At 40.5% G+C, this 12,293-nt stretch overlaps 1 protein-coding gene across 7 annotated transcripts in view; it reads left to right on the top strand.

Moving 5' to 3' along the window:
* Positions 1-12,293, top strand: part of rasal1a (RAS protein activator like 1a (GAP1 like)) — a 34,297-nt gene that overhangs the window by 17,985 nt on the left and 4,019 nt on the right. For 6 of the 7 annotated variants that reach the window (XM_077003373.1, XM_077003375.1, XM_077003372.1 and 3 more), the window contains 6 exons: positions 5,358-5,495; positions 8,552-8,696; positions 9,843-10,015; positions 10,914-11,051; positions 11,191-11,326; positions 11,457-11,577. In XM_077003373.1, the coding sequence (XP_076859488.1) occupies positions 5,358-5,495; positions 8,552-8,696; positions 9,843-10,015; positions 10,914-11,051; positions 11,191-11,326; positions 11,457-11,577 (851 nt within the window). The remainder of the gene's footprint in view (positions 1-5,357; positions 5,496-8,551; positions 8,697-9,842; positions 10,016-10,913; positions 11,052-11,190; positions 11,327-11,456; positions 11,578-12,293) is intronic. The other variant, XM_077003378.1, reaches the window with a different exon arrangement.

Here is a 12,293-nt window from a genome sequence, read left to right on the forward strand (position 1 = left end):
TGGTATTAGCCAGGGGAATGTGCAGTGTCTATTTTCACTAGATATAGTACTTGCTGTTCTGTCCAAATAATTCAGTTTTTGTCTCACTGGATCAGAGAATATTGTTCTACAGTGGAGAAAATAAGCTTTTGATACACTGCTGATTTTGGAAGTTTTCCCACCTACAAAGAATGGAGAGGTGTGTAATTTTTATCGTAGGTGCTGTAAGGAAAAAATATATATGTCTCTTCCACCTTATGCAAAATGGAAAACCTTTATTACAATAAAAGCATTAGAGAAGTACACGAAGGTACTGCAGATTCAGTGGAGCTCCACTGAACACCCAACAATAGAAGAGCACACCATAATATACATTTGAAAGTGCCGCCTTCCACCTAAGCTCCTCCACTGAAGGATGTGATGTCAATTGTGTTTGGCCATTGTTACTGTGGTTAGTATAAAACTACCACTCAGTTTAAACTATAGTGAGTGAATGCAAATTGAGTTCTGTCACATGCATGCCTAGGCCAGATCCAGTGTTGCGTTCCAGGAACACCTGTGATAAACGAATTAGGGACGCTCTATTTATTTAAGTATTTATACACTATTTTGTTGTTTACAATATCATGTAGGTGAGTACACAACCCAAAACTGCCTTAGCAATGCACTCGGCCTATAGTTAACTACCTGGCTGGTTATTTGTTTTACCATAGTTCATAGTATTATGTCAGAAAACAAATTCTATATTGAGAGGTTTTACATGCAGAGCATGGTGCTGAATATTACAGCCTGAACTTCACTTTCAATACTTAAGTACATTTGAAGGGTATTGCTTTTGTACTTTTACTGAAGTCCGTGGTTTGTGTACTTTGTACACCACTGGCCATCACAATGCGACCTTTGTTTAGAAGAAAAGTGCGCTCGTTGTGGATTATTATGATCGTGAGAATGCATAGCAAACCAAAATTAATTATTATAACAATTAATTTGTTAATTTTGCAAAGAAGTGATTTTATGCTAATCGTGCTGCATGTATAAGAAATTCTTGCACAGACAACAAACGGTTGCTGTATACTCTCGTCTGCTCAAATTGTAGCAAACACAGCACCTCTGCCATAGACCATAATAAGCCCTTTTCCACCATGTTTGATTAACAGGAACGTCGCATCACTGACGTCATGTTTCAGTTCCGTGCATGGGCATGGATTGCGGTCACACTGGATGCATACCGTGCTCCAGCCCCCCTCTTCAAGTGGGCTATCCGTTCCGTGCCTGAGCGTGGTTCGGCGCACTCACACTTGCCAACCGAACTGTGGTCCGGCCCCGAACCATGCCCAGGCACGGTAGCATGAGTAGGCTGTTGTTCTAAATCATTGCCTTGATCTATACCTTGACACAGTTTGATCACGGAGATCCACAGACACAGTTCCTTGTACTTCATGGCAGGGTGTTTGTCCTGACAATACAATGTACATCATGATAGATCCAAAGATATGCCTTTGAGGGTACCTGACCACAATTTGGAGTGCCACAGCTAAGAGTCAATATTTTGGATAGTAATTTGTAACTAATTTCTAAACTCTCTAAAAACATGTTTTCAGTTTGTCATTATGGGTGATTAAATATAAATGGATACAAATGGCAATCTTATCTATTCAAAATCAAATTCCTAAAAAAAAATGTGCAACTATTTAAGGGGTCAGGTGTGGGGGTAGAGAACCCTTTTTCTACAGGGGGCAACATTAATATTAAACATATCTGGTTGTGTACCACAGACTGCAGACAAGGTACATATAGTCCAATAATAGGAACTGTAACGTTCGAGGCTGAGGGATGATGCAGAAACGAGTGTCCTTAAACACGCACAGCTTTTATTAGCGTTATGACTATCGTGCATGTAGCGCTTAGCAAACATATAGTGACATTTAACACAGATAGGCTCAGACACTAAGACAACTCACAAAGATGAGCATGGAACATGGCTAAGATACACATTAAATACTTAACACATAACAAACCCTGCGTGTGACACATTAGGGTGATGAGACGAGTGAACACGTACACAAAGAACCACACAAACAGGAAATACATATATGGAGACGAACAGATGCAGACCACACATACACATGCCCGAAGGGAGGGGTCCAAGGCTGTAACATGACAGGGACATAATACATGGTGATGATAATACACTATATTGCCAAAAGTATTTGCTCACCTTCCTTGACTCTCAAATGAGAATGACATCCCATTCCTAATCCATAGGGTTCAATATCACGTTGGTCCAGCTATTGCAGCTAGAACAGCTTCAGCTCATCTGGGAAGGCTGTCCACAAGGTTTAGGAGTGTATTTATGGGAATTTTTGACCATTCTTCCAGAAGCACATTTGTGAAGGCCTGGCTCTCCATCTCCGCTCTAATTCATTGTTCTATCTGGTTGAGGTCAGGACTCTGTGCAGGCCAGTCAAGTTCACCCACACTATACTCTGCCATCCTTGTCTTTATGGACTTTGCTTTGTGCACTGGTGCACAGTAATGTTAGAAGAGAAAGGGGACAGTTCCAAACTGTTCCCACAGTTGGGAGCATGGAATTGTCCAAAATGTCTTGGTATACTGAAGCATTCAGAGTTCCTTTCAGAGTTTTCCTCCTGATAAACAACCCCACACTATAAACACCCCTCCACCAAACATTACACTTGGTACAATGCAGTCAGACAAGTACCGTTCACCTGGCAACCGATAAACCCAAACTCATCCATCAGATTGCCAGACGGAGAAGCTCAATTCATCATTCCAGCCCGATTTGTCACTCCAGAGAATGTGCCTCCACTGCTCTAGAGTCCAGTGGTGGCATGCTTTACACCACTGCATCTGATGCTTTGCATTTGCATTGCACTTGGTGATGTAATGCTTGCATACAGCTGCTCAACCATGGAAACCCATTCCATAAGGCTTTCTGCATACTGTTCGTGAGCTACTCTGAAGGTCTCATGAAGTTTGGATGTCTGTAGTGATTGACTGCAGAATGTTGGCGACCTCTTCGCACTATGCGCTTCACTATCCTCTGACCCCACTCCGTCAGTTTACGTGGCCCACCACTTCTTGGCTGAGTTGCTATCATTCCCAAACACTTCCATTTTCTTATAATACAGCTGACAGTTGACTGTTATATTTAGGAGTGAGGAAATTTCACGACGGCATCCTATCACAGTTCCACTCTGGAATTCACTGAGCTCCTGAGAGCGACACATTCTTTCACAAATGTTTGTCTCCATGCCTGGGTGCTTAATGTTATACACCTGTGGCCATGGAAGTGATTGGAACACCTGATTCACTTGGATGGGTGAGTGAATACGTTTGGCATAGGGCTGGGTATCGATTCAAATTCCAAGAATCGATCCGATTCCGATTCTGAAGATTAAGAATCGATTTATTTCGATTTAATCCGATTTAATCGATTCGATCCAATTCGATCCAATTCGGGGTTTAGTGTTATTAAAAATGTATTTATTTGAGCTGTTTCCTGACTATGTACAGAAGCAACATGTTAAAACTAGTATTATATCAATATTAATCAGCAAATAGTTACTGGTAGTTGGTAGTTACTGATGGCTGGTGAAAAGGGTAATCATAAATCTACCTTCAAGAAAGGTAATCCAGGACAATAAACAGAGGACATCTTTGAGGTGTCTATATCTGCAACAGTGGACTCCTACTGGGACACTAACCAGTGCATTATTATTATGATTGAAATAATTAAGAAGTCACCCAAAAGCTGTTGCTACCAAATGCATTTTTATTTTAAAAGTGCTCACACTTAATAAACTGAAAGTATAAAATGTAAACGTGTATTTTTCTTTAAAGTGAGATTATAAGAACAGAACTCTCACGTTACGGTCCCCGACCCCTCCCTGTTGGGCGTGTGTTAACGTTGTCTGCGTCTACTCGTCTGCGTCTGTGTATCTCCGTGGGTGCGGGTGCGTCTTGTGATAATCCTCACCTGTGGCTCGTCTCGTCATCACGTGGGGTTTGTGTGGTTTGTCTACTTAATGTGCGTTCACGCAGCGTCCAGTGCTCGTCGTTGTTTCAGTCACACATGTTCTATGTAAACGTGTTTTATGTGCGCTGTCTGCGCTTCGGTAAATGTAATAAACATAACGATTTGGAAAGTGCAAAGGATTCTGTCTCATCCATCGCCTTGCGCCCAAAGTTACAAGAGCATTTTAAACTTTTTAAAACTGTAAAAACACTGGGTAAACTGTCAGTGACATGGACTAACTGTAAATAGTCACTGACACTGGATAAACTGTCCTTCTGTTTTTAGATTGCCGATTTGACTATCGTCGTTACCGTCACTGTCCGACGCCATGTTGTTTTACAGTTAGTTAGACCGAGCACGCCTGCGTGAATTCAGTGACGAGGCGGGGGTAAAAGTTCACAAAAAAATCGATCTTTGGACGTATGAATCGATTATCAGATCATCATATGCGAATCGATTCTGAATCGGAAAATCGATTTTTTCAACACAGGCCTAGTTTGGCAATATAGTTTATATATAATATTTAAACTTTACCACTGACCTGATCACAGTTTTGATATGAATTCAAATGTAGAAATTCATAAACACTAGTAAAGGAGCACATGCCCTTGTAAATTCTGTTTTCCCCTTTGCCAAAGGATTTCAGTTATAAAGTTGCATTTGCCTCAGCTTTTGTTTAGCTCCAAATGTCTTCAAATGATAAAGTAATACAATTGATAGAAGGAGCTGGTTAGGCCCTTGCAATTTAACACTGAGGCTATCAACTCAATGACCACATAACTGACTTCTGTCACACTGTACAGGTCCTTTTTAGGTCACTGAAAAGAGGCTTACTGTACAGTCAAATTAATCTTACCTTAATTTTCTATGCTCATACCTTTGCTTATAGAGTAGCATGATTTGCTTGTTTGATTTTGTGATGTCAGAAGTCCTCACTAGTCTTATTGAAAGACAAGTTATGCATACTGGCTTTCTTTTCACTTTGGTGGAAGGAAATCCATTGTACATGTTTCTTAACATCATTCTTGTCATCTGCTTTCCCTCAGTTAGCCATTGTTGCAAACAAAAGTTTGAAATAACCTTATTGATGCCAGAGATACAGCTTGTAGGTAAAGGTGCAATCATGGCCGATTGGATAATTTGAAAAGAAGTAAATGAATTTGTATTGCAGCCAGTAGCTATTGGGTAAAACCAAAACAGATTGGCAATAAAATTCTAGGACAAATCTGGCAGACAATATACTGGCCTGCAAGCAGTGGTTGCCTGCCCTGCTTTTGAGATACTGCTTTCCCTAACATCATGCTTCAATCCCTACCATAATTCCCCTCTTTTTCTGCAGGATGTGAAGTATTTGGCAATCAGTGGGTTTTTTTTCCTCCGTTTCTTTGCACCTGCAATTCTGACTCCTAAACTGTTCCACCTAAGGGACCACCATGCAGATACTCGTACAAGCAGAACCCTGTTGCTGCTTGCAAAGGTAAACATGCACACACATGCATATGCATATGTGCATATCCTTGTCAGAACCAGGGATGGACATTTTGATCAAATTAGATTGTTCACAAAATTATTAGAAAATTATTCAACTAACCCCACTCCACCCCCATTTTTGTTTACATCTGTAACTGTAAAATAAACCTCCTGTTTTATTTTTATTCTGTAATGGAGTGACAGATGCAGCAGACACGTTTGGCAGTGCTGAGTTGAGATTAATGTCCATCTCCATAACAGACACAGCACAACAAAACAGTCAAAACTAAGTATAGAACAGAGCAGCGTAGCGGCTCAAAACTCAGTCTAAGTCACTTCTCACTTGGCCTTGCAACGGTAGGCATGGCGAAAGCAGCACAGCAACAGGTCCGGGTTGCTCAAGCAATGCACAGTGGGGAATAGTGGGACCTGTTGGCTTATAAAGGCAGCGGCAGTGATATGGAACAGGTGCATGTGATAATGAGCTGGTTAACCGGAGTGATTAGTAGGTGGGTGATTGTGAGTGAGGAAGTGTGTGATTGGTGTTGCGTGATGAAGTGGGCGGCTCCCCTCTTTTTTACCATTTTAAATATTAACACTTACCATGACAATTACCACTTTCAGTAAGCATACCACTATGTTACTAAGAAAAACCATGATCTTTAGCTTTATGTTTATGCCAATTCAATAGAGCATGAACATTCACAAGGTAAAATTTAGTTTTATATAATTTAGTTCTTCCCAAACACACTTCACAACATTAAAAAGCAAATATAAATACATAGCAGAATACAATACACAATAAATATGTTAAATGTAGACGAGGTGCAACTGGTCGAGAAAAGAACGAAGAATAAAAGAATATAAGGTTGAGAATAAAATCCCTTTTTCTGATGGCACAGGCATAACTGACAAGCACAGGTAGACTGATGAGCAGATATCACTTTTTTTGCTCATGTAGTTGTGCAAGCATCATAAATAGAATCCCTTCTTGTATGATAACACCGGACTAGTTTGTGGTCAGGCAAGTGTTGAAACTGTAGTTTCTGTTTCAGAACTTATGGAGCAGTTGTACAGTGGTGAAACTGCACAATGAGGTGACTCAACGAGGACACTACATGATTTATGCTTGCTAGCTTAAAATCATTATCAGTGGCAAGTTGTAGTGGATATGCGAAACAAGGATTTGGGGAAGGAGCTTCACCTGGGTGTTGTGCTTTCAAATCAGCATGCATAATAATCATGGACTTTACCTTCCACACAGTACTTTTCTATAGAGTCCTCCAAGTTTTGAGGTTTTATTCATTTTTAAACAACTTAGTGTAACGTGGAGTGACAGCGAGGCAGATGCAAGTGCTGAGAAGAGTGAAATTTATTAGACACAAATCCATAAACATGGTCATTAGAAAGGTCTGTAGAGGTTTTTGATATTTAACTACCCTACCTGCTAGTTAGTAAGAATCTAAAGGAACTCGCTTCTCAAATATAAACAAGTCTGCTTTGTCAGAGGTTTATCATAATCATCCACAGCAGAATACTTCATAGGGAAGTGGTGTTAGCATATATTTACCTTTATCTGACACTAATTATGAGCTCATCTGGCCCACTATAGCTATAACCAAGGGAGACCATGGTTATTCAGTTAACCAGATTTATTAAACAACCAACAAAATATTAAACAATAGAACAACTTTTCTAAATTCAACTAACACAGGATAATGCCCAATGGAAACAGAAATACAGACCGGTGCTGTTTGCATCACGATGCAAGGAAGAAGGAGCCAAACGCCCAGCATATCAAAAGGGACTGCAGTTACAAAAACCAGGTTAACCAATGGAAATCAGGTGGATGATATAGACAACAAAGTACATTTGCATGCAGAGTGTATTTCCACACAGGACTGCCACCTTAAGGGTAAAGTCTACAAACTATCAGTGATTGATGTAACTCTAACACTGCAGCATAACCTTTCCCACTAAACAACAGGCTGCAAAATGAGACTAAGCATACCTCACAAACACACTCATATAAACAAAATACAAATTGGCCAGTTTTGTCCCATTTCTATAGGAACTTCTTGAGGCAAACCACCATTTGTTGCCCCCCCCATGGTTTTATCCAGGAACACCAGATTCTGCCCCCACACAGGAACACATCTTGCCACTCATACAGGTCCAGGTCATGTCCAACATGCAAGGAATAATGGAACATAAACAGAAAATAGAAACAAGACAAGAACGACTAGGAAATATGGATGTAAAAACACGGTGAAAAAAAACAACACAATACTCTTCTATGCAGCAGCAAAAAACTTAACAATGAACACCAACAGGCTAGATCTATGACTAGCACTGAACTGAACAAAACACTATGACTATATGCACAGGCCGATGAGGAAATAAACTAGACACAAGTGAGATCAATAACGAAGGGAGGAAAACCAAATGAGGGGCGTAACTCATAGAACTAAAACAGAAAACACACGGGAAACAAAAACCATGCAGTAAAACACAACACAGGGTAACCAAGGAAACCGGGAAGCAAAGGAGCCTGTCAGCCAGAGTCTCTGACCAAGTACTTGACTTTTTTTTTGTTCGACTTTAGTTCGACTAACCCTAAGCCTAATCGCAAGCCTAAACCTAACCATATGCAAAACTTTAATATCAGTAACCAGAGTGTGTATGTTTTTGCCTATACACTTCTTTATACAATAAATGACGCATGTAAATTTTATTTAAAAAAACAAAAATGCATATATAAACACAGCCATTAGCTTATAAAGTACACATATACAGTACTGTGCAAACGTTTTAGGCAGGTGTAGTAAAAATGCAGCAATGAATGCTTTCAAAATTATAATGTAATTTGATTTCTCTATTGTTACTTTACTTTGCATTTTGTCAACTGACAAAAATAAACAATTAACACTTCTATATTTGAAAGCATTTTCCCAGACCTGTCTATTACAGTACTACCAGCTATTACTTCCACCAGCCACCTGCACTAATACCATCCCTGTCTGTCTTTCATTTATTTCTGCCTCTCCCTCCCCTCTTTCTCAGGCACTGCAGAGTGTAGGAAATCTTGGGTTGCAGCTGGGTCATGGTAAAGAACAGTGGATGGCTCCACTGCATCCCATCATCCTTTGCAGCGTGGCATCCATTAAAGATTTTTTGGATAAGCTGATTGATGTAGACCATGATGCTGGTGAGTCACAATGGCAACAGTGAGTCAAAAAACTTGGGACCATAACAGTATATAACCATGACAACAGTGATGTGGTGCAATCGCATGTGTATATAATAATGGACACTTTAACAGTATTGTTTCATGAGTTACAAACAAGCTTAATTTGAGTCTCTACTTCAGTAAAGTAATCACTTAGTTCTGATTAATTTGTTCATTTATTCAGTTTTTTCTGAGGCCTAGGTGTGTGTGTGCATGTGTCTGTTCAGATGTATTTAAGCATTATCTGCGGTTCGGTAGAAATACTGATTCTCACTGTGTAGCTCATTGTCTCACCTGTGACTTCACACAGCTGACTTCTCACTGTGTCCAAAACATTATTATGTTAGACATGTTATAATATTTTATGATTACATAGAGACTGTTATAACAATGCATCGAAGCAAGGTGTTTGTGTGTGTCTAGGTTTAGGTACAAATATTGCTTTAGTAATTTCAACAGAAAAGACCAAATTAAATTTTTTGTTTTTATTCTGGCAGTAGCATGGTAAAGTACAGGTGCCAGGCACTATGCCATGTGGTGCATTAACACAGCCCCACCTAGTGTCTGTTTCTGAGCAGTGCAACCAAAAAGTTTGGGCCCAGCTACAGTTCATTTTAACTTACACTGCTGTGGCACACTCCCATTATACAAAGCAGAGGGCAGTCACTCACTTTTCCAGCACCCTGGGCAGACATTGTTGTGCCAGATGGGTTTTGACACAATAATACTTATAGAAACCCAGAGCATATTTTTCTTATCTGTTCTAATTACTTTTTTTTGTCTTTGTTTATATTGTTATTGTGGTATCTGGTGTTGACCCCACCACTTTGAGTTCCTTTCAAGCTTTCTTACTCATGGTCACAGGGAGATTTACCTTACCAATGTTGCCTTTGGCTTACTTATAGGTGGCTTTGATTCTGATGTGTAAAACTTGCTTTGTGGCCATGGCTGCAGTATAAAGCACTATATAAAATGAATTTTACTTAGTTCATCATGTTTCTTGAGTTAACAAAGCCAAAAATAACTCTATTCTACTTATTATTATACTATTATAACTTATTCTACTTAATAAAAGCAAACATTTTATAACATTTTCCCCGATTCACTTCTTCCCTCTCACTACAGTGTGTGAGGTTCCACAGCGTGCAGTGTACGCACCGTCTGTGACAGTAAAGGAGGGGTTTCTGCAGAAACACAAACCTGAAGGACCCCAGCTGCTCAAGCGCTTTGCCTTTAAGAAACGCTACTTTTGGCTCAGCTCAGAGACCTTGTCCTATGCCAAAACCCCTGAGTGGCAGGTAGGACACACTCAAGCACACGCGCGCACACACACACACACACACACACACACACATTCCACACATTCCCATCACAAATGATGATTTAAGGAAAAAACACAAGTTAATTAAGATAACTTTCTAAAGGATATCACGCTGCTGTCAGTGCCACTTTGCCCTAGCTTTACCTCTAACACTAACTATGATGCCAGGTTGCCATGTATTTGGTGTATGAATGAGAATAGCATTAGTGGAGTGACGATTAGCATTTCACGGCTTTTGATGTTGAAAGACGGAGAACGCGAGAGCAACAGAAAGAATGGGGAAGGGGAAGGTGCTTACAGATCAGTAGCTGGAGGGAGAGCAGCGTGAACGCACTCAGCAGGGGAGTAGAGAGGAAGTACGTGGAGCAGAACCAGACAGAGGAGAGCAGGGCTCAAGGGCCACTGAAAGGATTTGTGAGCTGTCACCTTCTTTTGTGTGAGCCTGAATAAAAGCCTGCTTAATATAGCAACCAGTCTGCCTAGAGACAATTCTCTCTCTCTCTCTCACGCTTTTACTCCATCTTCTTTTCTCTGTTTCCCTCTCTCTCTCTCTGACCCTAATAGGCTGATTTACATCTTAAAGCTGTCTTTTAGTTGCATCTCTTGTACAGTCTAAATGCTTTAGCCCATTGAGTGGGAAGGTGTGGGTGTGTGTATGTACGCATGTACATGTTGATGTGCGGCAGTGATGCTCTGGGGGACGCATCAGATGAACTTAAATGTGCTTAAAGAGGCCTTTAACACACACTCATGCATCACTGACAGTATCTGAATTTTTGTACGGTAGCAGTTTCTTTTCCTCATCTATGTATTCCATAACTCTGTGTGTGTTTGTGTGTATGTGTGAGTGCATGCATTTTATTTTATGCCAATAGACACGCTCCTCTGTTGCCATTCAGAGTGTGTGTGCAGTGGAGAGAGTAGATGAAAATGCCTTTCAGGTTCAGAATGTAATGCAGGTTGTAACCCAAGATCCAGAGGGCCAACTACACACCATGTACCTGCAGTGCAAGGTGCTCGCTCAAAGCATGCAGCCCCACACTAACCACCACTGCATGGGATTCACTCCCACGCAGCAATTACTGTGTGTGCAAGGCGTTGCTTACCTGGAGCTCCTGCTAAAATTATGTTGTCGTTTGCATCCCTCCACAGAACGTCAATGAACTGAACCAGTGGCTATCGGCCATCAGGAAAGCCAGTATCTACAATGAGCACATGCTGTCCTCCTTCCACCCTGGTGCCCACCATGGAAACAAGTGGACCTGCTGCCTACAGTCAGACCGCACAGGTGTGTGCGCATGCGTCTGTGGAGTCATGGCTGCTTAAAATTACTGCAAGAATCAACATTTAGTTTGCTGTGGATAGTCTTTCATAACAGTTCAGTTTTTTTTGCTGATCTCTTCCTCTCCATCTCTCAGCACTTGGCTGTAGTCGTACTCATTCTGCAGTGACTCTGGGGGACTGGAGTGATCCTTTAGATCCAGATGCTGAAGCTCAGACCATTTACAAAGAGCTGCTGCAAGGCAAAGACAAACTTAGGTGTGTATTTTTGTATACATTTTAAACCCCAGTTGCAATGCCACAAGATGTCTCTACTGTAGTTGAACTTAAAGCCCTGTATACAGATATGTATACAATTTAGATGGTGAAAATACTTAAGCAGTAATACAGAATGAAGGTTCATTCAGTTCCTTTAGAAAAATGTCGGTGACCTTCAAAGAGCGCTCAGTGCAAGAACCAGTGATGGCTTAGTTACCTTGAAAAGGTAATCCGATTACTGATTACTCCTTTTAAAAGTAACTTAGTTATGTTACATATTACTTGATTTTAAAAGTAACTATGTTAGATTACAAGTTACTTTGTAGTTACATTCAGCAGCAAAGTGAGTTTTTCCAATACTGACTTTATTGGAAGTACATTTTTAACAGTAACAATGTATCTCCTGACATTTAAATAATGTATCTCCTCACATTACGTTTGTGTTGCTGTGTGGTATTGTAACGATTGTGGGGGACAGGTGTGACGCAAAAACAAGTTTAGGGGAGGGTTTAATAAAGACAACGGGAAATAAACAATATCAACTGGACAATACTCTTGGAAAACACTCAGAGAACAATGATACAAGAAACCAAGACGGGACAAGATACAGCGCTTATACACAAAACAAGGGGCTACTCTAAACACTAGGGAGAGGACGCAATCACAACGGGTAAGCTAAACAATCGGGAGCATGAATACAGGAGAACCTACAAACG

This window comes from Brachyhypopomus gauderio, chromosome 4 (genome assembly GCF_052324685.1).
Source record: "Brachyhypopomus gauderio isolate BG-103 chromosome 4, BGAUD_0.2, whole genome shotgun sequence".
In the NCBI taxonomy this organism is placed as follows: domain Eukaryota; kingdom Metazoa; phylum Chordata; class Actinopteri; order Gymnotiformes; family Hypopomidae; genus Brachyhypopomus; species Brachyhypopomus gauderio.